Source organism: Balaenoptera ricei, chromosome 19, assembly GCF_028023285.1.
Source record: "Balaenoptera ricei isolate mBalRic1 chromosome 19, mBalRic1.hap2, whole genome shotgun sequence".
Lineage (NCBI taxonomy): Eukaryota > Metazoa > Chordata > Mammalia > Artiodactyla > Balaenopteridae > Balaenoptera > Balaenoptera ricei.
In genome coordinates this window covers 64,111,355-64,138,648 of record NC_082657.1, presented here as the reverse complement: position 1 = coordinate 64,138,648, position 27,294 = coordinate 64,111,355, and the positions used below count along the sequence as shown (strand labels likewise).

The 27,294-nt window shown below is 58.0% G+C and overlaps 2 protein-coding genes across 8 annotated transcripts; one reads left to right on the top strand and one right to left on the bottom strand.

The window, feature by feature from the left end:
- Positions 1-1,022: 1,022 nt before the first annotated feature.
- Positions 1,023-25,691, bottom strand: GAS8 (growth arrest specific 8). 5 transcript variants are annotated; one of them, XR_009499231.1, is made up of 13 exons: positions 25,605-25,691; positions 23,668-23,754; positions 21,512-21,709; positions 19,605-19,811; positions 18,005-18,059; positions 17,169-17,374; positions 16,478-16,645; positions 16,108-16,194; positions 14,425-14,634; positions 12,780-12,845; positions 10,243-10,448; positions 5,239-5,378; positions 1,023-1,385 (listed from the first exon to the last, which is right to left on the bottom strand). XR_009499231.1 is itself a non-coding variant. In XM_059906160.1 (11 exons), the coding sequence occupies exons 1-11, from the start codon at positions 25,605-25,607 to the stop codon at positions 10,299-10,301; spliced, it is 1,437 nt and encodes a 478-aa protein (XP_059762143.1). In that variant the 5' UTR covers positions 25,608-25,691; the 3' UTR covers positions 8,812-10,298. The 5 variants fall into 5 exon arrangements, 3 of the variants coding, with proteins under 3 accessions (XP_059762143.1, XP_059762144.1, XP_059762145.1); XR_009499230.1 differs by lacking the exon at positions 1,023-1,385 and having other exon boundaries at positions 3,067-5,378; XM_059906160.1 differs by lacking the exons at positions 1,023-1,385; positions 5,239-5,378 and having other exon boundaries at positions 8,812-10,448.
- On the top strand, positions 4,047-10,030 carry LOC132354312 (5-hydroxyisourate hydrolase-like). Of its 3 annotated transcripts, none has more exons than XM_059906163.1 (4): positions 4,047-4,181; positions 7,755-7,894; positions 9,160-9,295; positions 9,757-10,030. In XM_059906163.1, exons 1-4 carry the CDS (start codon positions 4,086-4,088, stop codon positions 9,844-9,846), a joined length of 462 nt encoding a protein of 153 aa, XP_059762146.1. In that variant the 5' UTR covers positions 4,047-4,085; the 3' UTR covers positions 9,847-10,030. The 3 variants fall into 3 exon arrangements, with proteins under 3 accessions (XP_059762146.1, XP_059762148.1, XP_059762147.1); XM_059906165.1 differs by lacking the exon at positions 4,047-4,181 and adding an exon at positions 7,048-7,086; XM_059906164.1 differs by lacking the exon at positions 4,047-4,181 and adding an exon at positions 7,170-7,383.
- Positions 25,692-27,294: the final 1,603 nt, after the last annotated feature.

Below are 27,294 nucleotides of genomic sequence, written 5' to 3'. Positions count from 1 at the left end.
TGTCCAGGGTCGCCCGCTGTCCGGGGTCGCCCGCTGGCGGCCGCACCCCTGCCGTGTCCCTCCTGCTCACAGACCCTCCCCCGCAGCTGCTCTGGCCCCATTCCCTTCACGCTCCCAATTCGTGCCCCTGAAGGCAGCAACCTGACTGACTGCTCCTGATTCCGGGGCCAGCAGGACTCCCTCCGGCTCTCCCTCCCCAGGCGCCAGCCTGCTTGCAGACTCGGCGGTGCCCCAGCAGCTGCTTCTCCGGAAGCTTCTGTTGGTCTCACGAGGCACCACGGGCAGCGCTGCCGTGTCCACATACCCATCGTTTCCGACCGACACCTGGGGATGGACGCTGAGGTTCACAGGAGGTACCGGGCATTTCGTAGCAAAGGGAGCTGTGAGAGGATGTGCTCTCTCCCCTCCTGACCTGCGACCAGCAGCCACTAACGCTTCCTCCTGGGCCTCCACGCCACTCACCAGGCAGCACAGGCTGTGTTCGGATCGCCCTCCTGAGGCGCAAAGCCATTTCGGGTCCTCTCCGTGGACCAGACACCAGAGGCTTGGTTCTAGCAACCAGGACACACTGCCCCCAACCCCTCGGCCCAGCCTCACCACTTCTCTCCCTCTGGTTTGTGTGCTCGGCCCCAGCTCCTGCATCGTGGCCAGGGTCCAGACAGGAGTCCCCTGACAACGGTAGGGGAAAAGGGAGGACAGAAGGGACCCGAGAGCAGCGGGACAGATGGAAAGATGGGCTACGGAAGACCGCCCTCCCCTCAGCCACCTAACAGTGTCTCAGCCCCTGAGGTTAATGGTGCACAGGGTTCCTATAGTGACAGTCACGTCAAAGGATGACGTGAAGATTTCTGAGAAAGTAAACAAATCATTTGGAAATAATTATAAGACTTTGGTGAAGTATTTGAGCTGGCACTTACATCACCTGATGCAGTTTTGTTATCTGCATAGTGCGTAGACTAAAAAGCGAAGACATTTAATTTTAGAGTTTTTTAAAATACATTTATTTATTTATTTTTGGCTGCATTGGGTCTTTGTTGCTGTGCGCGGCCTTTCTCTAGCTGCAGCGAGCGGGGACCGCTCTGTTGCGGTGCGCGGGCTCTAGGCGCGCTTCAGTAGTTGTGGCCCACGGGCTCAGTAGTTGTGGCTCGCGGGCTGTAGAGCACAGGCTCAGTAGTCGTGGCGCACGGGCTTAGTTGCTCTGCGGCGTGTGGGATCTTCCCGGACCAGGGCTCGAACCCGTGTCCCCTGCACTGGCAGGTGGATTCTTAAGTACTGCACCACCAGGGAAGTCCTTAATTTTAGATTTTATATTAATTTGTTTGGTCGTGCTGGCTGTTAGCTGTTGACACCATCAACTCTTCTCCCCTTTGTCCCCACAGGAACCTCTGCAGATGGCGATAAGGATACGAACAATGTGGCCACTGCCTACTCCCTCAGCCAAGCTCCTCAGTGCCGCATCACAACACGTTCACCATCAACCAGCACAGGGGAACCATCGGTGTGCCCACTGCTGGGCTGCAGTGACAGGTCAGGGCTCAGGAGGGGGCCACCCAGTGACGCAATCAAATCTACATTTGTCCCAGCTGGTGAGGCACAGACATCACCCAACTAGAACAGGCACCAGCGGTAAACACGTAAACATAAGACATGACACCATAAAACTCCTAGAAGAGAACGTAGGCAAAACATTCTCTGACATAAATCATACCAATGTTTTCTTAGGTCAGTCTCCCAAGGCAATAGAAACAAACATACAAACAAAAAACCCAAATAGGACCTAATCAAACTTACAAGCTTTTGCACAGCAAAGGAAACCATAAAAAAAACGAAAAGACAACCTACACAATGGGAGAAAATATTTGCAAACGATGCGACCTACAAGGGCTCAACTTCCAAAATATACAAACAGCCCATACAACTCAGCAACAAAAAAACAAAACAACCCAATCAAAAAATGGGCAGAAGACCTAAACAGACATTTCTCCAAAGAAGACATACAGGAGACTTCCCTAGTGGTCCACTGGTTAAGACTCTGAGCTCCCAATGCATGGGGCCCGGGGTTTGATCCCTGGTCAGGGAACTAGATCTTGCATACCACAACGTAAGATCCTGCACGCTGCAACAAAGATCCCGCACGTGGCAACGAGGATCCCGCATGTTGCCAAATAAATAAATAAATATTTTTAAAAAAGAAAAGGAAGAAGAAGAATACATGAAAAGATGCTCAACATCACTAATTATTAGAGAAATGCATATCAAAATTGCAATGAGGTACCACCTCACACGGGTCAGAATGGCCGTCCTTAAAAACTCTACAAATAATAAATGCTGGAGAGGGTGTGGAGAGAAGGGAACCCTCCTACACTGTTGGTGGGAATGTAAATTGGTGCAGCCCCTATGGAGAACAGTATGGAGGTTCCTCAGAAAACTAAAATAGAACTACCACATGATCCAGCAATCCCACTCCTGGACATATATCCAGACAAAACTGTAATTCAAAAAGATACATGCACCCCTATGTTCATAGCAGCACTATTCACAATAGCCAACACATGGAAGCAACCTAAATGTCCACCAACAGTTGAAGAGATAAAGAAGATGTGGTACATATATACAATGGAGTACTACTCAGCCATAAGAAAGAATGAAATAAGGCCATTTGCGGCAACATGGATGGACCTGGACATTATCATACTAAGTGAAGTAAGTCATACAGAGAAACACAAATACTGCATGGAATCATTTATATGTGGAATCTATACATGACATAAATGAACCTATCTATGAAACAGAAACAGACTCACGGACATAGAGAACAGACTGGTGTTTGCCAAGGGGATGGGGGCTGGGGGAGGGAGGGAGTGGGAGGTTGGGGTGAGCAGATGCAAGCTTTTATATACAGAATGGATAAACAACGTGGTCCTACTGTACAGCACAGAGAACTACATTCAATATCCTATGGTAAAGCATAATGGAAAAGATTATTTTTAAAAAAGAATGTATATCTATGTATAACTGAATCACTTTGCTGTGCAGCAGAAATTAACACAACATTGTAAATCAACTATATGTCAATTAAAAAAATATCGATTAAACAAAGAAGAAGACACCAGCCACTCAGAACAGACACTCAACCCATGAGAACAGACCCCAGACCAGCTGGCACATGGACCAACCAGTCAGAAGAGGCGGCTGCTGCAGGCGGGGTCCTGCTGGCGCACACAGGCTGACGGTGAGCCCCGGGCACAACGCGCCCTGAGGGACCCCTGGAGGAAATCAGAACTGTACCCACAAGGCCCCTCCTCTACCTGGCAAAAAGAAGTGGCTCTGCCTGCCACAAAATTAGACCACATCCCCTGGTGAAACCGGAAAACATTCCTGGCATCCTGACCCCGTAAGTGTTGACCACATAACTGAAGGGGTCCCAGGACCCCCCAGTTCGGTGCTGGGACTGGGAATACGTTGAGCAGATCTCAATCCGGGGGAAGTCTCCTCCTGGGTCAGTTTTGGAAGGGGATGGTCTGAATTTATCAAAGTCTGCTTCTCTGCTGAGTGGTGGGCCAAGATGAGCCCTGAGGTGTGCCTGACAAGACAGCGCCCGGGAAGCCAGTCCCTTAGTGGAGGGAAGGCCCCCCACATTTGGTGTGTCTGCTCTCTGGCAGCACCTCTGATCCCCGCGCTGACCACCACGTGCCTGTGTGCCGGCAACCCCCAAGGTGAAGGCTTGTGATCGCAGCCGCAATCCCAGGCACCAGAGGCACCAATACTCCCATCCTCGGCCCGACCTCGCAGTCCAGCTGAGACCAGCGGATGTCTCGTGAACTATGTTCTACGGTGGCCCATGTGTCACTGCTGAGCAGCAGTGTCATGATGCAGGCCAGCGGTCCTCAGCCTGGCGGAACATTAGAACCCGCTGGGATGCACTGACCCACGAATGCTCCCTGTCCCAGGGCGAGGGCAGCCAATCCTGGCCCAGGCAGTGACCCGAACGGGCACACAGGTGCAGAAAGCAGAGTCCACGACACAGACAAGGTGCGGTTGTCCCGGGGCAGGGAAGGGGCCTCATCTCTGGCCAGAGCTCTCCGATGCCCCGGCTTAGGGCTAAGGAGGCTTCGGGCACAGGTGGTGTGGTGGGAACAGACTCGGAGCTGCTTCAGAGACGCGCAGTGCAGGACACACGGGTGAGTGAAGGACAGAGGGAGCTTCCCGTAAAGAAACAGAGTGCAGACGGGCTTGGGGTGGAGGAGAGCCCTGTGAGGGCTGGGAAGCAGGGCCCGGAAACCATGCCTCTCTCCCTCCCGCGCTCTCTTGCATCTCTGCCTTCTTCATCTACTTAACTCCCGCTCTGCAGCCTGACGTCTCTGCCCTTGCGTATCTGCACACTCACTGGCCCTCTGTGCATATCTGCACACTCCTTCTGTCCATTCATTCAAGGGATATTGATTTAGCACCTACCTCTGGCCAGGTCCTAACCCAGGCACGGGAACAGCCTTGAGGAAACAGACAATAACCTAGGTCCTTGGGGAGCTGAAATTCTACCGGGGGCCAAATGCACCCCTCCTGTGACCCCCACCCTTGGCTTCGCCTTCCTCAGCCTGCCGGCAGGCCCCCTGACCTCCAGCACCTGTCACCCTCTGGCACCGCCCATCGTGTGGCCTTCTCAGCGCACAGTACCATGTGAAATGGCCTTCCCCTTGTCACCTGTGTCACCTCAGTGTACCTGGCGATGTTCAATATTTCCTCAGTGGAGGAAGGTCCCAGCTGCCCTCATGTCCCTTCCGTTGAGTTCTGACCACAAATTCCCGTCACAGCGGCCTGGAAGGACTCCGGGGGTGGGGTGTGGAGTAGGGGCAGGGGCTCGGGCACCCTTCGTGTCATAGCACAGCTGCAGTGCCTCAGCGGGGCCCCAGAGGGTGGTCCCACGTGGGCCTCTCCAGGGGCTCAGGGTAGGGCGGGGACCTCCCAGCACCAGCGCAGACCCAGACGGCAGCCCGACCAGCTGCCTTCTCACTGGGACAGGAGGACGGGAGTCTCTCGTTGCTGCTCAGCGTCTTGGCCACCCGGGAAGAATGGTCAGTTCCAAGGTACTGAGCACCCTGTGTGTAGTTATACGTTTTACCTGCATGATCTCAACTCCCTGAAGCAGAAACGCTTTGGGCTACCCACCTGGAAAAATCAACGCGAGTGGTTTAAAATCACTGCACGTAACACAATCCAGACGCGAAAGGCCCCACCCACCTGCCAGGCAGCCCAGTGGCAACACCAGGGATGCAGCTTCTTTCGTCCTCAGCGTGTGTCTTCCGTAGGGCCCGTGTCTGTCCTCCTGGTGCCGGGGAGGGGGCGGGGGTAGAATGCTGCGGCTCCAGCATCACACTCACCTGGTCAGAAAGGAATGGGGGGAGGGAGCAGCTCAAGGCCTGTGTCTGGTCTCTTTTTACAAGAGGCCCAGCAGGTAGACGCGCACTTCGTTCCCCCGAGTGGGGTTTGTGGCCACTCCTGGCTGGAACGTGTTAGGCAGCAGGGTCACAGCTCGGGGGTCACGCGGCGAGCACGGCATGGCTGGCACTGGGCCTGTTAGGCTGGACCCCCATGCCTACTCACTGCCCTCCCAGAGGCACAGGGAAGGTTCCCGGTGAAGCCTGCAGGCTGGGGAGGGGGCCCTAGCGAGGCCCCAGAAGGAGCTGTGACAACGCCCTGCCCTGCCCCGCGTTCTCCCAGAACTAGGTTTTCTCTCAGGCAGAGAAGGCGTCAGCGCTGTAGACGGAGGGGGTGAAAGGGCACCCTCCAAAAAAGGTTTGATTGTTGTTTTTGTCAGCTTGCTTACGACATTTGAGACTTTAAGTGTACAAAGCAAGGTTACAGAATGAAAATAATTAACTGCTTGTCCCAGAGGTGGACCTGGTATCATCATTCTTTTGTGTGCCACACTAGAAAGTATTCCAGTACATGGCCCCCCTGTGCCTCAGGTTCCTCCTCTGTAAAAAGGGGATTCTAATAGCTGCACCCTGAGCTTGTGATGGTGATAAGTGAGCTTGCCCTTGTAACGGGCTGAAAGCTACTGTGGATTTAAAACCACGAAGCTATACACGCCTCCCCCCCCAAGACCATTCACCTTACACACAAATGGGCCTCGCTCTTTTCACTGGGCTGCACAGTTGCTGTGTGTGGCGGAGTTCATGTATTTAACAGTCCCCCGTGGGGACAGTCTGGTTGTTTCTGGTCCCGTCCCCATGGGCATTTACCAAAACAGGTGTGTGTCTCTTTGGGGCCACCTCCTAAAGACATGAGCCCTGCCAAACGTCACAGGCATTTAAATCTCAGACAGACGTTTCTGATTGCCAGCAAAGCACTGTAACCCACACCCCAGTGTCGCTAGAAAGGTCCCCTTCCCCACCTCAGAGGGGTCTGACCCTTTACGTACAAATTGGCCACACTCATTATCCAAATCATTAGAAAAGGCTCTTTAGCGACAAGAAAAATGACTCCACAACCAGAGCAACCCAACCCATCAGGCAACAGTCAGCCAGACTGTAAATAGAGAACGCCCTTATCTTTATTTATACATTATGTCAAGTCTGCTCCGTGTGTACATCATGGACGACCGCGAAACAATGATGGACTCGTGCCCGTCGGCTCAGCCTTGTCTCTTGTTTCCTCATTTCTGAATAGCCCAGACCCTACCCTGTCAGTGGGCAGGGCCCCTGCTCCTTGGGGGTCGAGGGCCAGAGGGAGTAGGAGGAGGGGCGGGCAGTGCGACCACACAGGCCATCGGTCCCGCCTGAGGCACCACAAAGTGGGCTGTCGGGGCTTCCATCAGATCCCAACCTTCCCAGGGAAGAAAACAAGCTACACCGGTTCAGGGACTCCCGGGGGTCGTCAGGCTCGCCCTGCGCTGCCCAGCGGCCGAAGTGGACCTTGGCTGGACCTACCCGCCCCGCCAGAGCCCCACCCCCTCCCCGCGCCCCTCCCCGTCCGGTCCCGCCCAGCACTCCACCCCAACGTCCCTGAGCCCCGCCCCTCGAGCCCCCCCGCCCCCCCCAGGGCCTCTCCACTTCCGGGCCGGGAGGAGCCTCCACGGCCCCGCAGGTCTCTGCACTGCGATCGCCCACCCCTCAGGGCACCCCGGGCCCCTCCAGGTGGGCACGGAGGTGAGGCCACTGCAAACCAGACCGGCCTCCCCCCTCCCTGTGGCTCCGCCCCGTGTTTGGTCAGACACGTGGTCCCCGGGGCCTGGGAGGTGCCCGGGGAAGGGCAGGAGCCCGGGGAGGTTCTGGGGGTGGCAGCGTGGTGTGGCCACCTCGCCAGCCCCCAGGCCGGCCCGGCATGAGCTCCGGGGTCGCCCTGCGGCTGCGGACACTCCAGCGACACCTGGGCTCCCCGGAGGTAGGGGGACAGGCCCGGACTCGGAGCCCCTGACCTCTCCTCCACCTGGGGCTGAGGGGACAGAGCTGGGCTCCGGGAGAAGAACCCCGTGTGGCCACCCACAGCCGGCACCGACTGAGGGCGAGGCCCCTGGGTGTGGAGACCCCTTCAGTGCTGGGGGGAGGGGGCTGCTGGGGGAGGAGGGGGACAGGCCAGCGACCTGCATGGCAGTGTGTCACCGCAGCCTGAGTGGCAGTTCCACCCGCAGCTCCTCACCCAGGGCCCAGGGGCAGTTTGGGACTTTGTCCCCCGGGGCTGTTTACACCAACTCCGCTGCCTCATACCGGCGGGCGCAGACACAAAGCAGCATCTCTGCCCCTCTCGTGGCCCAGGGCAGAGGCATGGAGCCGGGCAGCAGCCCGCTGACCACACACGTACTGGACACTGCCTCAGGGCTTCCGGCCCAGGGCCTCTGCCTCCGTCTGTCCAGGCTCGAGGACCATGGCCAGCAGTGGACCGAGCTGAGGAAAAGGTAGGAGAGCGGGCTGGGGCAGGATTCGAGTCCAGACCACCTCCCCGCCCCACGCCAGGACAAGGGGTGCAGGCCTGAAGGGCAGGGAGCAGGGCTCACCCCAGCCGGACAGTGTCCTACAGACCCTCAGGGCCGCTCTTTCCCTAGGCCGTGGAGTCCTGGTCAGGGCCACAGAACGTGCTGGGCAGCTCACACCGCAAGTGCCCGCTGCAGGGGCAAGAGAGGTCTGTCTCTTCCTGCGGGCTGGGCCGGCTGAGGCCTAGGTGCAGCCTGAAAGGCCCGGTTGCCACTGCCTACCGGGTGGCCTGTGCAGGGCAGCAGGCGAGCACGGGACGTTCTTTATACTCTCACTACACCCTGTGTACAGACACCGCAGGCACCCCTCTCCTAGACTGGGGGGGCAAGGGGGGACGGCTGGGGCAGCAGGAGGTGTCCGCCGCCTGGCAGCGCTACCCCTGCCCCAGGCCCAGGCTCGGCGGGGGGACGCCCAGCCCAGACTGGCAGGTGTCATGGGTCAGCCTGTGAGCAGTTTCCCCCGACCCTCCCGCTGGTGTGGGCTGATAGGCTGGACCCCAGAGGTTCCGGGCCTGAGGGTGTGGAGCCCTTCAGAAAAGCCGGGGGTCCAGGTCCCGCCTGAGCTTGGAGGAACACACGGAGTCCGGGGCGGGGGGGCCACACAGACCCACTCCCAGCCACGCCCTAAACTGCGCTGGTAAACGCCACCCTTTCTGATCACAGCACAGATGCTTGCGAGCACGGCTAGAGGTGGCGGGGGCTCCAGGTGGGCAGAGGCCCTCAGAGCCTCCACTGGTGCCGCTGGAAACAGGCCACCGTGCGGACGGCGATCTGGGTACGGTTACTGAACCAGAAAGCCACGCGCAGTATATTAAACAAAAAGTACACGTTATAAAACAGTGTGACTAGTACAACCCGTTTTTAAAGTTTGTAAATAAGCATATTTATGCATAGAGAAAATCTGAAAAGTATACATGCCAGATACAAAGTGATTATTGCTCACGGGGCAGGTTGTGGGAATTTTCTCCCTTCTGCTTCTCTGTGATTTCTTAAACAGTGCGCAGTGTCCCTGGGCTGCTCCAGAGCCCCAGGTCCTGGAGGCTGTCCTGCTCCAGAGCCGCCCAGGCCTGCTCACCCGAGAACCAGTCGGGCTGCGGGGGCATCTGAGGCCGGTGGGCACACAGCCCCGGGGGACCCAGGCCGGGGGCTCCTCAGCCACCTCTGCAGTGCCCCCCACTTCCTCTCCCCAGCTACACGGACCCTGACGGCCGCTGCCCTGGGCTCCTGCTGCCAGGCCAGATGAAGGTGGGCACCTACAAGCTGTCCTTCGACACTGAGGGCTACTGGCAGAAGAGGGGCCAGGAGAGCTTCTACCCGTACGTGGAGGTGAGGGCCAGACGGGTGGAGGCCCATGACTCACTGTGACCCACAGGCTGGCCCTGCTCCTCCCACCACCTCGCACCTGCTTCGGGCTCCCAGGAGAAAGGGATGCCGGACTTGACCACATCACGCCTGTCCCTGCCCTGCTCCGGGGTCAGGCTGCCTCAGCCCCTGCGGACAGAGGGTCACCCGAGCCCCATCCAGCTCACCGTCCCCCTTCAGTTGACCTGTTCAGGCGGGACCCCTTGGGAACCTGCAAGCCCAGGGCCCCTCAGATCGAGTGCTTTCTCTGGGGAGGACCCAGCCACACCCACCGCCCCCCCCTCCCCGCTGGCCCTGGGGCTCCTGCCCCACAACTGCAGCCCCAGGCCAGCCGTCTGGGCTCCTGAGTCCACGGCAGCACTGGGGCCAGGCTGAGTGCGCTCCATGCTTGCCCCTGGCTATCCCGGTGTCCCCTCTGCCCGCAGGTCATTTTCACCGTCACGAATGAGACCCACAAGTTCCACGTGCCGCTGCTGCTGAGCCCGTGGTCTTATACCACGTACCGAGGGAGCTAGCGGCTGAGCGGCAGCCGGCCTGCGAGCCCGGACCCGTCACCACCGCAGGCTGAGCCGCCCCCGACCAGCAGGGCGGGCTTGCTGCTCCCGGGCACCAGGCTCACACTTCCCGGGGACGTTCTGGCCCCGATTTCCCAGTGGCAGCTGTCACTCAGGCTTCAGTAAAGTTGCTGCTGGCATCTGCGAGGCGGCTGCGGTCACTAGGCACGCTCGGCTGGAGCTGCCCAGCCCCAGGTGGGATGGGGGCGGGCGTGCGCACAGAGCTGGCGGGCTCGCGGAAGGGGCCGGACGGCACCATGGGCCCTGGGGGCGCCTCTCCCCACAGCCACGCAACAGGACACGCAGCACTTGTGAAAACCTTCATTTGCTGACGACGCACGTCTACAGAACAAATACCTGCTGTCCTCGGTGCGTGAGGGGGGTGTCACCCGGGCAGTGGCCCCGGGCAGGGGCTACGCTGGGGTGCCCACGAGTCCTGCGGGGCCCTGGCCCAGCGTCTGCCCGATCACGGCCGTCTCCAGGGGCTTGAAGCCCACGTTGTCCAGGGGGACCCCAAAGGCCAGGAGCTTCGCCTCATAGGTACGCAGCAAGTCATTGTGGGCCTGTGGGGACACAGAGGCCTCAGGGGAGGGATAGCCGGGGCTGACCCTCGCTCAGGCCCACCCAGCCCCGTGGAGAGCTAGCCTTCACCAGGTGCTCACTACACCAGACCCAGACCCTCACACGCTTATTTAAATTTGAGAATCTGATTGGCTTTACTCATGGCAGCATCCCATCCATCTAGTAAGCGGAAGGGTGCTCCAAGGAGCTGTACAGAATGGAGGCTTCTGTGGGCACAGGAGGGTGCGACAAGGAGGTTAAAAGGGTGGGCACCTTCCCTTGGGGGAGGCAGGGGGTCTTAGGCAGATCACCTCCCACTGCTGATGGGTTTAAATTTCCACTCTAGGGAGAGGCTAAAACTTCAATTAGATTAGGTATTAAGTCTTGGTAGGATTCACATAAGTGACTCCGTTTAGGGCCTGTTGTTTCTTTTTAACAGTCCCCCCTTTTGATCAAACTCTTAGCCTGAGAGATAGGATCAAAACTTTAAGGCATTAGTGCCGCTCACAGCTACCACCTGTATTATCTCAGCTTTTGCTGATTCTGTTTGGGTTTTTGTTTTTGTTTTCCTCAATCTCTGGGATTCACAGGTCAAGACTTCGGGTTCACATTTTTTAAGTCCGTCATTCCCCACGTCCTTTTCAATATTCCAGTCTTAAGGAGATCATTTGCTTGGTGGTTAGTGGCTGTGAACATGCCTTTAAAGCTTTTGGGAAAACATAATGCACCAGGGGTATGATTATGATGATTAAAAGCAGGACAAACCCCAGTGTTTGGAGTCATCAAGACCAAACCAATCAAAGGCCCCATGGAAGGGGCCACCCTTTTAAGCCAAGTGACTTGCCCAGGGATCTTATGCAGCTGAGTTTCCACCTCCCCAGAAGAGTGGGTCCAGATGAGCAGGTGGTGATGGCCATGCACAGACACCTCCTGGCTCAGCTAGAAGACAACCAGAGGCTTTCCTTCTGTCGAGAACAACTCTGGCCCGAGTCTGAGGACTTTTATCGGGCACTACCCAACCGCTTCATGTGCGGGACCTCGGTTAACCCACGATGGAAGATGCCCCCACCATCCCTGTTCCACGGCTGGGGAGACTGAGAGGGTGTGCACTCAGAGCAGGACTGTGGTTTGAGTTCCCGGTTCCCTGCAAGCATTTCTCTCTCCAGGCTCAGCACCCCTGCCTTGTCTACTGGCATCTATTCCCTTCCCCCACCCCAGAAATGCCGAGATCTGGGCAACAGTGCTGGCAGGGCCAACGCAGACAGGGTTTCTGTTCCCCCATCCTTTAAAAGCAGATGTTTTTGAAAGGGCACATTTCACCAGACGGTTGCAAGCGTTTGAAAAGCTGATGCATGTTACATGCTTAGAGCCTGGCCCGACTCAGAGCAAAAGCTCAAAGGGGCTCCTTGTCCTCAGCACCGCCAAGACAAGGTGCTGGGAGCTGAGAGCCAGGTGAGCCAGGGTGAGCCAGGGCCGGGCTCCAGGACGACTCAGGGGCTGGGCCCTGGCCCTCACCCATCTCTGGGGTTCAGCCCTCCCCACAATCAGATGTGCGTTACGGAAATACCCCCAAGAATGCATATAAGTATCAGGGGTTCCCAGAGCACCTGGGGAGGGCCCTATGGGCAGGGAAGGCCCAGGGGATTTGGTCACCATGGAGCCCAGTGCCCATGATGGGCACTGCCTTCATCCTGGGGCTCCACAGCCCAGGGCTCACGAGTCACACCCGCCGGGTGCGCGCTCTCGGTCAGCGCGTCTGCAGGCAGCACCGTGTCTGCGTCCCCACGGGCCAAGCACTGACAGAGCTGCGGGCTCAGCCACGGAGCTGGGGACGCTGGGTGCAGGGCACGGACGGCACCAGGGTCAGGGCACTGCACTCCCCAGCTGCAGGAGGCCTCTGCGTGTGGCTTTCGCCAGACTCACAACGGACTCAGGAGAGATCAGACCCTAACTGCCCCTGCTTGGAAGGCGTGGACGTTAAACTGAAGGGGCAGAGACCCCCCACCCCAAACCACCCCAGAGGCCAGGCTAGCACCGTGGGGCCAGAGCAAGGGTCGGACAGGGACACAGGGACAGAGCCTGCTGGACAGGACACCAGACATGCACTGGGCAGGCCCCATCAGGGACACCAGGACAGCGTCAGAGCCATGCGGATGTGCTGCAGGCCACGTGCACGCCAAGTGACGCTGGGCAGGCGCAGATGGCCTCAGACTGTGTCAGCACCCAAAGGTAAAGATCAGGTGGGGTCGCGGGTGAGGAAGGGGCCTGAGGGAGGGGTGTGGAGCCCCGGGCACCTTGCAGAACATGGGGGAGGGGTGGGGGTCTCCTCGCACCTTGCAGACCCGGGCCAGCTCGTACTGCAAGTCCTTGATGGTGCTGTTCTTCGATTCCAGAACGTCCTGAGGAAAGGAAGGCGTCAGGATGTCCACACAGGGAGCGGCTGATGTGGAAAGGTCTCCAAGGGAGACAGATCTGCGTCTCCATAAGGAAACTGCCCAGATGGTGAGAAGGGGCAGCCTGGCCTGCTTCTGGAGCCACCCCGGCTGCCAACCCCATCCCAGGGAAAACCCCCTCGATCCCCCACCTGCCCTGCCCTGGCCCCCAGGCACAGCCATGGTGACTGCCATGGACGGGTCTAGCTTTTATCCCCTCATCCTGGTCGCTGGCAGCACAGGGCCTGGCCGAGCTGCCAGACCGGCTGTCCTTCCCAAGAGGAGAGCAGGAAAGCCCTCCTCCCCTTTGTGATTCACACACGACAGGGACAAGAACAGAGACGAGCCCCCAGACTCAGGACCACGGTGATGCCGGCCCAGACGAGGCCCCACCACGAGGCTGCACTACCCCAGCCCCGAGAGCCTAGCCTGGGTAACTTGGGTCCTCCAGGCACTGCCACCCACTGAGCCAGGGCCATCGCTCCCCTGTGAGCAAACACCTGGTCTCAGCCAGAACCGTGGGCACGACATCACCTCGGACCCCAGCCCCCTCCTCCACTGGTGACGAGTCATCCTGTGTCAGCCCTGCCCACCCTCTCCTGCCCTCCTGTTGCCATCTGAGGCCTGTAACCCAGAAGATCTGCTTCTGTGTGAATGAACAGCAGGGACGGACAGGCCCTCCAGCGTGGAAGGACCTTCCGTGGAGTCATGGGGCCAGCTGTGGTCTGTGTCCGTCTCCTAGACCCCCAAGGAAACCGTACCTGGGGCCACCTCAGGCCTGGCGGCTACAGGTCACCCAACTGGCCAGGATCCCAGAGCTAGGTCACGCTTCCCTAGCAGCACCAAAGACCCCTTGTCCGTCATCACCCGTTTTTTTCTGTGGCACGTCCCACCCAGGTCAGGGAGCAGAGGGGCAAGGCCAGTTCCAGGTAAGGTCACCGCCAGGGGCATCAGGGCTCCTGCCTGCTGAGCCAGCGGCAGTGGCAACCGCCGTCCTGAGTCCTCAGCTCACCCTGCTGGCTTGTGGGCACCGAGGCCTCGTCTGTCTTTTTACTGCTGTGCCCCATGCCCGGGACAGTCGCAGCACAGAGGGAAGCCACACACAACTGCAGACTCACGAGTGAACCGACGCTCCAGCCTCTGCTCAGATGTGACTCCCTCTGGGAAGCCATCCCAAAGGCCACCCACGGCCCTGCCTTCCCCCTGCCACGGCCTCGACCAGCACGTCTCAGTGTCCCAGGCGGACGGCGGCCGCGGCCTTGGCTGAGAGGCTAAGCTGGAATTGGCAGTGGACGCGGGCTCGAAGGTGCTGGGAGGCTAAGGAGGGGCCGGGGCAGACCTCACAGATGCTAGGGCAGAGCCCGGGAACCTGGGGAGCCCGATGGCACACACAGGCCTGGGCGCTCGGGCCCAGGAAGCCACAGCCGCCCCTCCCCGAGGCGAACTGAGACTCTCCACTGAGGGACGGAGGCTGGGGCACAAGACAGGAGCCCCGACCGGAGCCCAGGCTGCCGGAAGCCACTCCCCGGGAGCCCCCGGGACCGACCTCCAGCTTGCGGGACACGAGGGTCAGGGCCGCAGGGTCCAGGCTGGAGGCTGCCAGCACCTCGTTGAACTGCACCTCCTTCTTCTCCACCACGGCGGCCAGTGCCTGTACCTTGCGCTCCAAGACGAGGTTCTGGAAGCCCACCTTCTGCTGCACCTCCAGGACGGCTGCGGTGAACTTCCGGTACAGCTCGTCCCGCTCCTGCTGCACCTGCGGGATGCGCCCGGGCATCTCACTGGCAAGAAGGCCCTCCCGGCTCTGCCCCAGGGCCACGACACACCACCTTCACCAGCGCCCGGCCACGGGCAGGTGGGTCTGCATCCTCTACACTGCCTGAGCCCCACTCTCTGTGACCGAATTAGAGGTGTACGGCTGTCCACACCATGGGCGGCAGGAGGAAACAACTCTGGGAAGGTGTCTCAGGAAGCCACGGGGACCCTAGTACAAGTTGCACAGACCCCCAGAGGGGCTGGGGCCAGCCCTGCCCTGGGTCTGGGCAGCAGACTCGGGACCACATCCCTGATCATCCCCATGAGGTCCAGGGCCTGACTCAGCAGTGTTGGGGTGGGGGCCCCTTGGAGGTCCGCTCCCTCTGCCGGCCCCAGACCCTGGAACACGGGCCTAGAGCAAGCGCTGGAGCCACCCGCCTGTCCACCAAGGACAGGGTCCTTTCCATCTCCTTTAACTGTTAACAGTGCACCATTAAAAAATCAAGACTGAGTAGGGGTGTAAAACGGAAAAAGAAAACACTCCTCAACCCCGCTTCCCAGAGGCCACCATCTGAGCATTTGCTGGGACTCCTTCCAGAATGTTCTGCACTGCCGTAAAAACACACATCACTGCTAGGAAGAGGAGAGGGCTGTGCTGAAACCCTGTAGCACCGTGTCTTTCTAACTACAGGATCGTATTCTCAAGATGTGCTTCAATCCAGAGCCCGGGACCTGCAGGCAGGGAGGGCCATCTTTGCAGAAAAGCACGTGCAGCGAGACACCTGCCACCCAATCACGTCAGCGAAGACCTGGTGCCGGCGGAAGTGGCCCCTTGGGCACTGTGGGTGGGGTCACAACTCTGAACATCCCTCCCGGCAGACTATCTGCACCCTGAACGTGAACCTTCTCGCCCAGCAGTTCCCCTGCTAGGAATCGACTTCCCTGAAAGGGATACACATTTGCACAAAGACGAACTTAAAAGGATGCTTGTAACAGCAAAGGACTGAAACAGAGATTTCAAGTGTGACCCGATCGGAGAGACGGCACACAGGCTGAGAAGAGAACACGGGCGCTCCAGACGCCCTCACTTCTGGGAAGCAGTGTCCCTACGCCGGGACACACAAGAGTCTGGGAGGAGAGTCAGGAAGCTCTGACCACTTGTGAGGACCAGCGCACAGCCCCAGGGCCCTCGTGTTTGCACCCACAGGCTTTCTTACAACGCACACATAAATGTTTGGGACTTAGAAACACACACACAGATGAAAAAAGCCCTTCCTTCAAGGGGCCAGGCCACCTCCACGCTTCAGAGGAGAGCCCCAGGGGACGGCAGTGGGCACAACCCGCTCCCCACCAGGAACTGCCCTCTGAGACCCGGGCCGTCCACTGCGAGCCGCGCAGAACGGGGAGGGCAACGGGAGCTCCAGCTGCTGGAGCTGGGAGCCCTGCCCGGCCCCCGGGCGTCCCGGGCGCTCACCTTGGTGAAGCGCTGCTCCAGCACCTCGTGCTCCCACTGCAGGCTCTTCAGCTCCTTCTCGGTGACTTTCAGACGGGCTTTCGTGCACTGGAGAGAAAATGGGGGTGGGGGTGGCTCAGGCACCCGCACGATGCAGCTCCCGAGCAACAGCCAGGCCAGGTGAGCGTCAGAGGGAACCGGCTCCCAGACCTGAGGGGCTGAGCCGCCAGGGCAGCCCGCCGGGGCCACCCATCTCCCAGAACAGGTGCCAACCTCACATGCCCCAGGGCCACCAGGCCCAGGAAGGAGGGGCTCAGCACCCCTGCCCTTCCTGCCCTTCCACGCCCAGGAGGAGGTGCCAGGGAGGGCCAGGAATTGGGCAGAAACCCACCAGCAGGATCTGCTTGTCCCTCTCGTAGCCCCCAAGCTGCTTCTGCATCTCACTCATCTCGTCCCGAGCCTCCTGCAGGGGGTCTGCCAGGCGCCTGTTCTGCGTGGCCGCCTCCGTCACCTCCTTCTCCAGGAGCTCCTCCCTCTTCCGCATGCGCTCTATCCGCTCCTGTGGGCGCGAGGGGCGGGGGGGTCAGGGGGCTCCTGTGGGCGCGAGGGGCGGGGCGTCGGCAGCCGGGACCAGGGGCTGCGGTCTGTAGGGAGCGGGCCGCGAGCTCTCCTGCCCACAGAGAATGGTCCTGCCAGCACCGTGAGGACCTACATCTGTTTTATGTGTAAACACACAGTATTTTTTCACAGTTTTAATTTATTGTGAATTTTCTAGTAATTCAGCCTCCGTGCAAATTGAGAGATTACACTTTGCTGTGACCCCCAGAGGACATCCTGCACGGCTGCCAGCACTTGGGCGACGATGACGCCCCTGTGGTTCCGCCTGACCTCTGACATACCCCAGTGCACACAGGTGTATCACTTCCCTGCCACGTGAGGGTTAGGGCAACAGCCAGACCGCAGCGACGGCTGTAGCGGGCAACACAACTTGTGAGCTTCGATCAAGGGCAGCAGAAGGGCAGGGTCAAATGTTTCTACAAGCAGGGGTGTCGGCCCAAGGGGGCTGGGCACCCCGGCGGCACCTTGAGGGAGTTGATGAGAGCCAGGTTGTTGAGGGTGATTTCGTTGTAATAGTTCCTGATGTCCGTGAAGGCCTCCTCGTGGCGCTGCATAAGCATGCTGATCTGGCCGTTCTTCCTCTCCTCCACCTCGTGGATCTCTGTCTTCCGGCGCAGGTCAAGCTCATCCCTAAGCATCCTGACCTTCTTATCATACTTGGCCTCGATTTCTGAAAGGCAGCAGCACACAGAGCAGCTGAGGAGAATGCTCGCCCTGTGGCTACGAGAAGAGATGGCAGCTGTGCCCAGGGCCGAGAACACCCACCAGGACAAAGGCCTCACCAACCAGCTCTGCGGACAGCAGGACAGGGCGGGGAGTTTCTCCTGCTCTGTGGCACCAGCACACACACCTGCCTGCCCTCCTTGCCCATCGCAGGCATTGCTAATCAATCCCTGCCTCAGGGATCCCAACAGCCGAGTGTCACCCAGTCCCAATGGGCTCTAACCACGGCCAGCCAGCCAGACTACGGGCCCTATTAGTAAACCAGACAGACTTCCGAGGCTGGAGCCTCCGCAGGCCGGGAGACCTGGACGCTGCCCACGAGGCTGGATAACTACCACCCGCTTCTAGGTGCCGCTTTGTGCCTGGGGGTATGGGCGGGTAGTGGGTGGTCCTCACAGCCTCCCACCTCTCGTGGAAATAGGGTGTTCTGGGATCCTGAATAGTCCACCAGCCTCGCTTTGCACGTCTGGGCTGTTTTAACTGGTTTATGTGCCCGGTTAGCAAGCGCTGTTGGGCAGTTCCTTCCTGACGGGAGGGGCTCTGGGGCCGTCTTACACGGAGCGCGGGAGACGCTGACCTCGCACCTGCCGCTCAAAGTCCTTGCGTATCTTGGTGATCTCCTCGGCGTGTTTCTGCAGAGGCGGAAGTGGCCGGTCACTGGAGGTCAGACGGGACGGGACAGACGCCGGCCCCTCAGCCCGGCCCCTCGCCTCACTGGCAAGGAAAGCCCGGCTCAGTAAACCTGTGCTGCGTCTGCTGGGCCCCCCACCTCCGAGCTCATGGACCCAGCCCGGAATAACAAGGTTTGGTAAATTCCACGTTTGATAATGGACTTCCCTCAGCGCAGGTCGCCTCGGAGCTGCAGAGAAGGCTGACACACATCCCGAGCCCTGGCCTTGCCCAGCCCCTCCCACCCTGCCCAGAGGCTGCACAGCAGGGGCCAGACCCACACAGAGCTGCCGGCTCCCCGCTGTCTGCTAACCTGCTTAGGCTTAGAACACCGTTACAAATTATTTTAAGAGACAGTTATAAATTCTGAATAAAAAGTTTAAATTAGACTTTAGAGCAGTGTTTTCACTCAGAGCGGCACTCTGACCAGGTACCTACTCCACGCCCAGGCCTCGCGTAAGCAGAGAGCCCGCACCGCTGTACTTGTTGGCAGGCAGCCCGCTCTGTGCTTCTGTCAGAAAGGCCAGACCGCCCTCAAGCGTCCAAGACTTCAGCACCCTCAAGCTTCACGGCAAAGTCTGCAGTGTTACTGATTTATTTCCAGATTCAGTTGAGGCTGGGCTGCCTCCAGACATACACAGAGGCAAGTGCACTGACAAAGTCTTTCAACCCACAGCCAGGAACAACCTTTGAAAACCAAAGTTGGACATATCCTCCCTTTGCCCACACCCTCCAGAGGTCCCCGACTCAGTCCTGTCCCCCAGACCCCTCATTCCTCACTCCTGGGGGCCGTGGCACTGGTCCATCCCCAGCCCTTTTCAGGGCCTGGTCTCCCCCAGCCCTGCCTTCCCTCCGCCCTTGCCCAGGTATCACCTTCTCAATGAATTTCCAGAACGCGTAGAAAAATGCAACCACCCTCATTCTCAGCACCTTCCTGTAGCGCTAATGCCCACAGACCTGCGACACAGGTTTGACAATTTATTTTGTCTTCTGTCTCAAGGGCAGCCTCTCCATTCTAGACCATCAGCCGCGCGTGGGCAGGCATTTTGTCAGCCCCATCCTCTGTGTCCCCAGAGATCAGAACCGGGCCCGGCGCTTAAGAAGGAATTCCAACCTCCACCAGGAACCCCGCAGCCTCCCTCAGAAAGGACCAAAGAGTCTCAAAGGTCAGCGAGGCACTTGAGAGCACAGATCACAGGACAAACTGCTGTGGCTGCCAAAGGGCTGGAGGGCTGCTCGCTTCAGGGGCCGTGCACGAGTCTCTGGGGTCAGGGGTCAACAGTATGCAGAGAAGGACCCTGGGGCGGATTTCCCTCATGGGAAGCCAACCTGTTGCTCAAGCCTGAGACAGAATTCTGCGTCTGGACCCCAAACAGGGCTTGTTTGGCTGCATGCTACTGCTGTTGTTGTTTAATATTTAATTGCCAAAATGCAGGAGTTATTATACAGAAATATGAATTCCCAGTTCGACTGAATCCCGAGGCGTCCACAGCCAGCCCGGTACCTACCAGCCTTAGGTTCTTCACCGCCACCTCGCTGGCCAGCTCCTGCTCCTTCAGCCCCACCTTCAGCGCCCGCACGTCCCTGCACAGCGTCCCCTCCTGCATGCGGTGCTCCTTCTGCGCCAGCTTCATGACCACGGTGCCCTCCGCCTTCATCTCCATCAAGCTGTTCTGATGCTCGTACAGCAAGTGCTTCACTTTCTGCTTATAGACCTGCGGGCCGGGGGAGGACCGCCGCTCACCTGCACGCACATGCCCACCTGCACACACATGCCCACCTGCACAGGCTCACCTGCACACACATGCCCACCTGCACACACATGCCCACCTGCACAGGCTCACCTGCACGCACATGCCCACCTGCACACACATGCCCACCTGCACACAGAGGCTCACCTGCACTCACATGCCCACCTGCACACACATGCCCACCTGCACACACATGCCCACCTGCACACACCTGCTCACCTGCACACACATGCCCACCTGCACACACATGCCCACCTGCACACAGAGGCTCACCTGCACACACATGCCCACCTGTACACACATGCCCACCTGCACACACCTGCTCACACCTGCCCACCTGCACACACATGCCCACCTGCACAGGCTCACCTGCACACACCTGCCCACCTGCACACACATGCCCACCTGCACACAGAGGCTCACCTGCACTCACATGCCCACCTGCACACACATGCCCACCTGCACACACCTGCTCACCTGCACACACATGCCCACCTGCACAGGCTCACCTGCACGCACATGCCCACCTGCACACACATGCCCACCTGCACACAGAGGCTCACCTGCACTCACATGCCCACCTGCACACACATGCCCACCTGCACACACATGCCCACCTGCACACACCTGCTCACCTGCACACACATGCCCACCTGCACACACATGCCCACCTGCACACAGAGGCTCACCTGTACACACATGCCCACCTGCACACACCTGCTCACACCTGCCCACCTGCACACACATGCCCACCTGCACACACATGCCCACCTGCACAGGCTCACCTGCACACACCTGCTCACCTGCACACACATGCCCACCTGCACACACATGCCCACCTGCACACAGAGGCTCACCTGCACTCACATGCCCACCTGCACACACATGCCCACCTGCACACACCTGCTCACCTGCAAACACATGCCCACCTGCACAGGCTCACCTGCATGCACCTGCCCACCTGCATACACATGCCCACCTGCACACAGAGGCTCACCTGCACACACATGCCCACCTGCACACACATGCCCACCTGCACACAGAGGCTCACCTGCACACATATGCCCACCTGCACACACATGCCCACCTGCACAGGCTCACCTGCACGCACATGCCCACCTGCACACACATGCCCACCTGCACAGGCTCACCTGCACACACATGCCCACCTGCACACATATGCCCACCTGCACAGGCTCACCTGCACACACATGCCCACCTGCACAGGCTCACCTGCACACACCTGCCCACCTGCATACACATGCCCACCTGCACACAGAGGCTCACCTGCACACACATGCCCACCTGCACACACATGCCCACCTGCACAGGCTCACCTGCACACACATGCCCACCTGCACACATGCCCACCTGCACACAGAGGCTCACCTGCACACACATGCCCACCTGCACACACATGCCCACCTGCACACACATGCCCACCTGCACAGGCTCACCTGCACACAGCTGCCCACCTTCATACACATACCCACCTGCACACAGAGGTTCACCTGCACACACATAAAAAATACCCTCAGGTTCCCCACGTCAGGGACACAAAGGGCTGTGACTCCCAAAAGCAAGGCGAGACAATGTCCCTGGCCCCCGGTCCAGCTCCTCTGCCCATGTGGCAACTCCTATGGGGACAGGCCAGCCCCACTCACCTTGATCTCCACCTGGTGCCTCTCCTCAGCCTCCTCCATCTCCCGGTCTTTGTTCCTCAGTTCAGCCTTCTTCTCCTCCAGCTGCCTCCGCGTGATCTCCCAGAAAGTGTGGATTTTGTCCCGCTCCAGCTGGAAGTAGCTGCGCTCCTCCCGCTCACGGCTCAGCTCCTCCCGGACGCGGCCAATGTGCTCCTCCACCTGGCCGGCAGAACGGGGCCAGTGAGGCAGGCGGGGTGGGCGGGGCCACCTGCCGCCAGGGGAGCGTGGACGGAGAAAGGCCAGGAAGAAAGAGGGAGGGGCCGCTCTCACCTCAAAGTAAATCAGAGCTAAAAGTGAGAAGTTAAAGTAGGGGGCTGGGAAGGCTCGGGGACAGGGAACGTTCAGCAAACAGCAGAAATCTCTTGTATTTGGCCAAGAGTCATAAAATGATTATATCCTTTTATTCCTTCCTGGGGATTTACACTAAAGAAATTTCTCAAAAGAACACAGGAGCTTTCCACTTAAAGATATTAGCTACACAATTATTACAACAGCAAAATAATTAAAAAGGAAATGATCTAAGATGCTTTTAAGTAGGAGAATGGTTGGGAATTCCCTGGCGGTCTTGTGATAAGGACTTCGCACTCTCACTGCCGGGGCCCGGGTTCAATCCCTGGTCAGGGAACTAAGATCCCACAAGCCACGCAGCGCGGCCAATAAATAAATAAATAAATAGGAGAATGGTTGAGAAATTAGAGTATAACAGCTGGAAGGTTATATGGCCCAACAACACAAAGATATGAGAATGATGTAAATATGTTCACAAAACAATGCAAAATGTAAAAAACCTTTCACCTTTAAAGGTATACGTTAAGCAAAAAATATACAAAACCAGTAGACCCAAAACAGTCAAGATGGTTTGGTCCAGAGCCAAATGCAAATCTGCAAATAGGTTAAAGAAAAAAAAAAAAAAACAGGGCCACCAGGCCGGGGCGGGGCTGGGCTCCCCAGGAGGGAGGTCTACAGGGGGGTCTACTGTGTCAATCAAACAAAGGACCCAAACCAGGCTCCTCCGGACTCTGACTGGCTCACTCTGGACGTTCCATCACTCGATATCTAGATTTCTTATAAATATCTAGATTTCAAGCTTCTCTACAAAAATCAGCAAACAGACAGCTCTGGAGCCCAGGGCCCACAGGTTAACATGCAGCGAACTGGCCACAGCTGCCCTGAGTCTCTCACTCCTGCCTGGACCCTGGAAGCTTCCGAGGTGTCCACACCTGGAACACCGGAGCAAGCTCTGCTCTGCAGACTGACCACTGCCGCGTCACAGTTCTGTCCCCACCGGACAGGAGGAAACGGGGAGCCGAGAAACAGCCTGACGGCTGGGGCAGCGCGGTGGGTAAGCCGTTCACGCGGCAGCCTGGGGACCTTTCCAAAGCACAACCTGACCCACCACCCTCTGCGGACACTGCCAACGGGCTCCCTGCCTGTGACACAAAGCCTCTCCACCACTGTTCAAGGGCCTCGGCCCAGCTCTCCAACTTCAGGTCTTATGCCTCTTTCAGTCACCTTTCATTTCCTTATCTCAAAACCATCAAAAGTAAGTAAGTGTCATTAACGCTCACAGGAGTGCATGTCAGATGCTCCCAGACCACACTTGCTCTCACAGTTTGCACACGTTACAGGTTTCAGGAGCCTTGTAATTGAAACTGTAATTATATAACCATGTTCTCTAGCCCTTAAGTTCATCAAAATGAACAAGTGGCCAAAAATAATTCACAATGTTTAATGGTAAATAAAATAAATGAGAATGCTATAGGTGTATGTACTACGATAACAGCTCTGTAAACATCAGGTGCCTAAAAAAGATAAGAATGAAAGAAATCACAGAAAACTTAAAACAGCTTTTATATCAGAAAGACATTTCCTTCCAAATGCCTACTACCCTATAAAAAAGTTCACCCATGTGCCTGTACCGCGTTGTTTTACAAACGTGCTGTGCTTGGGCGTGCAGGCGTGGGAGGGGCGTATCCTCGTGTGGGCAGGGCAGCAGGAGCCAGGCTGAGGGGAGGTGCACGCGGAAGCGGTCTGAAAGAGGCTCCTAGAAGCGCGGAGTAGCAAACCCATCCCACTCCAACCGAGCGCTGGTCCGCGGCTCAGGCCAGCCCGCTCACCTGCTCCTTGCTCATGTCCTCCGGAGCGAGACCGTCAACGATCGGGGTACCTTTGGCTTTCCCTTTCTTCCCTTTCTTTTTGGGCGCCTTCGGTTGAAGAATAGATGGTTGGGTTAGAGCTCGCCTTCTGGCTGGCTGATTCCCTCCCGGGGCCGCTTGGGAGAGGAATTCCTGTTCTGGAACGTCCATCTGACTGCCCACTGTCTCCTGCTCCCACCCAGACCACATCACTCTGCCCTAAGGTTTCCCACCGTTAACCACAGGCACATTCTGTTGACACCTTTGGAGCAGCAAGGAGAAATCTGCCTTCTCAGAAGAGAATATTGTTTTCCCTCAGAAAGGAAGGGAGGGAAACTTGTTCCTTAGTATATAGCAGAGACCTCCTTGGTGTGGATGCTAAGTCTACTCGGCCTCAAAAAGGAAGATTCCCCAGTACCACACTGTCAAACGTTACCACACTGGTTATAATGCTTGGCAAGCACCATGAGGAAACCTGCAATAAATTGTTCAGTGAGTGTAGGGAGAGGTGCCTCACAGCAACAATCAAAGCTGGCAAGATGAGGGTTTCCTCCTTCAAAACACAAAACCTCAGAGAAACCTGGTGGAGGGAGCCGGACCAGACCGTGGCACTCACTGTGGGCTCTGTCAATGGGGCGAGGCCGCTTTTAACAACTTCAACAAGGTGCCAGAGGAGACCTTCCACCCTCACTCCCTTCCCGAGGGCCGCTCAGCAGATGGTGAATTTCCTTATTCTTCTGCCTTTACTTCTCCCGAGTTTCTGTGGCCCATGCTTGTGCGTGTGTGCGTGTGCGTGTGTGCGTGTGTGTGTGTGTGTGTGTGTGTGTACGCGCATCTACGTGACTCTGTAACATTTTCACTACAAAAAAAGTTTTGGTGGAAATCTTACAAAACGTAAAGAAAAAAGGAAAATCACCCTATACTCCCACAAGCTAGTAAAAGTAATGTATTTTGGTGGTCTTTTTCCAGTTGACTTTCAAAAGACCCATCCACGGAAATCTTCACTCCTAATACAATGCCCTCTTTCCAATCCCTCTACTCCAGTAAGTCCACCCCATCAGAAGAGCCTGAAGGTTTGTCACCACCCAGCGTCAGGGACAGTCAGCCGGCGGCCACCGCCCGGTAGAGCCCCTGGGGCTCCCCCACAGAGAGGCATCGTCCCTGCCTCCCATAGCTGATGGCCACCCTGCCTGGAAACTGAGTTACCAACAACCCCTACATCATGGCGGGGGTGGGGTGGCGCAGCTGTGAGCCCCACCACAGAGAGGGGTCGGGATGGAGAGCCCCAGAGGTAGCAAGCTCCCGCCTTGCTCTGCTCAGTACCGGCCTCACTCCTCGCGGGCTCTCCAAGGAAACAGCGGTTCCTCTACCCTGAAGCTCTGCCCCGAAGGACTCCACGGGCACTGGACCCGCTGTCAGGACCCTCCGGTGTACAGGGTCCTCTGACCACCCTGGTATGCCCCGGGCTCTCGACCCCAAAGACTGGAGGACCTGTGTGTCCCAGGCCCCTGCCAGGTGAGACCCTAGGTCCCAAGGATCTCATCAATGAGCCTTCCATTCCAGGTAGGAAAGCCCCTCGACCCAAGTTCTCTGTTCTGGACTCCGCGCACACCAGGCCCTGGATCTGGGGGGCGGGGGAGGCGGGTGCTCTCTGACCACCCACCCCTGTGAGCACAGGATCCTGGAGAGCCCAGGTCTCTCAGCTCCAGGTGCGTGCGGGGTGCGGGGTCCGGGGTCCGGGGTCCAGGGTCCGCAGCACCCTGGGCCCTCCCCGCGAGGACTCCACGAGAGCGCCAAGCCCTCAGTTCCGGGACCCCAGAGCTCCAGGCCTCCCGTCCCGGGGTCTCCCTGCGCGCAGGGCAGGCCCCCGAGCCCCAGGCACCCGGCGCGGACCCTACCAGACCCCCACCCCTCCTCACCATGGCGCCGGAGTCCCGCCGGCCGCGACCCGCAGACCAACGCGCCAACACAGCACAGGCTGCGCGGTCTCCAGGCAACCGCTGCTAGGTTCCGCGCGAAGTCTCGAGGACCCTCGCGAGAGTCCGCCCGAGGGGTCAGGGCCTGGCAACGGCGGGAGCGCGTCCCCAGCAACGCGCTGGGCTGAGTCACTGGGTTTGGGCCGCAGCTGGGCGTCATCCACAAGCTAGATTTCCACGACGCCCGTGAACGCGTTCGTTGCGGGACGTGTCTTGTTTATTGCGGGTCTTCCCCACTAGAACTTAAGCTCCATGGAGGTGGGAGGAACTGTTTCCATCCACTTCTTACTGTACGTGCGTACGGGTCCTACAGTGCATAATTTCAGTGAGTGAGTGACGGGAGGAGCCGGAAAGATATGCGCCGCGACGTTTTCCAAATTAGATTCAAATTCAGGCTGAGGCTCTGCCCCTGGGCCCACCCCACCCCCACCCCACCCCCACCCCCGCCCATCTTTGAAGATTCCTCCCACCTGAGGCTGGAAGATAGCTGGGTTTCCACAAACCCTCAGAAGAAACAAAAGTAGGGAAGAGAACATGTTCCAGCTGGGTCCAAAGTTTTGCAATCAGCAAGTCTCCCCTTCACAAAAATTAACCGGTCTGCCTGAAGAGGCCTTGTCCTTGTGATGAGGAAAAACTAGAAACCTTTGCCAGAGGTTTCCAGACACGCACTGCAGAAAAAAAAAGTCATCAGGTTCCTTTCCTAAGCTCTTGCTCTGAAAACTGCTAACCGCTTTAAGATTTCCAAAGCAAATTTCCAATCCCTCCTCCCACCCAATTACCTACATGCAAGGTGCTGTCTTTACACACCATTTGTTGTCTTTTTTCTACACTCTCAACTTTAGCATCTTCCTAAATAGTGGTTTTGCATGAGGTCATGTTTTTCCATCAGTTTTGGGATGGAGAAGAATCTTCTCTCCCTGGAGAGCTTCCTTGGGAGCAGGGTGTGAATGATGAAACAAGGCTCAGGTGGGAGACAAAGGTGCCTCCGTAGCTGGGCTTGCTTAGGCTCAGGCACCCACACAGGGGCATGCATGTGAGAGCCACAGCGACGAGCCTGGGGGGCTTCCTGTTTGCCCACCCAAGCCCTGATCGTTCCTGGAAAGGAACAGCCCTTTGGAGGGACTGTATGGCACAGGGCTGTGATTTATTTATAGCAGCCCTGAGGCCTTTGTGAGGTCTGGTGGTGTCACTGTGCCGGGCAGACAAGAGCCTGAGCCTCTGTGTCAGAAACCTCTGGCCTGATAGGGGTCTTCTCCCCTAAGATGGGGTCCTCCCAGAGGGGTTTTGGCAGGTGAGACAGTGCAGCTGGGTAGCACAATGGGGTAATGATAATTATTTAACACTTACTTTGCAGACCCAATACGCTAGGTGCCTCATGCTGACGGGCTTTTTGCTTTAGAAGTCTGGCTGGGAGTCCTGAATTAAATAAATGCATTAACAATAATTCCTTTCAACGAAAAGGGCAAGAATAGGAGGGTTAGCTCAGGATAATGAGACAGGGTATTCATCTGTCACAAATCAACAGCACGGCGTGGTTTATCAGTGTGCACTGCAGAGATGAATAGTTCAGGGAGGCCTTGCTGCCAGCTCTCTGGGCTCCCAATAAGACCCACAGCGACCTGTGCTTTTCATA

Bases quoted from the DNA above. Each gene is read 5' to 3' on its own strand.
- GAS8 (XM_059906160.1), bottom strand. The intron at 19,812-21,511 runs GTGAGTGGGGCT...CCCGGCCCGCAG, and splicing joins GGCACCAGGTGGAGATCAAG to GTCTATAAGCAGAAAGTGAA. The intron at 16,195-16,477 runs GTGGGTTTCTGC...TTTTCTCTCCAG, and splicing joins GGGACAAGCAGATCCTGCTG to TGCACGAAAGCCCGTCTGAA.
- LOC132354312 (XM_059906163.1), top strand. From the start codon at position 4,086: ATGCCCCGGCTTAGGGCTAAGGAGGCTTCGGGCACAGGTGGTGTGGTG. The intron at 4,182-7,754 runs GTGAGTGAAGGA...CTCGTGGCCCAG, and splicing joins GCGCAGTGCAGGACACACGG to GGCAGAGGCATGGAGCCGGG. The intron at 9,296-9,756 runs GTGAGGGCCAGA...CTCTGCCCGCAG, and splicing joins GCTTCTACCCGTACGTGGAG to GTCATTTTCACCGTCACGAA.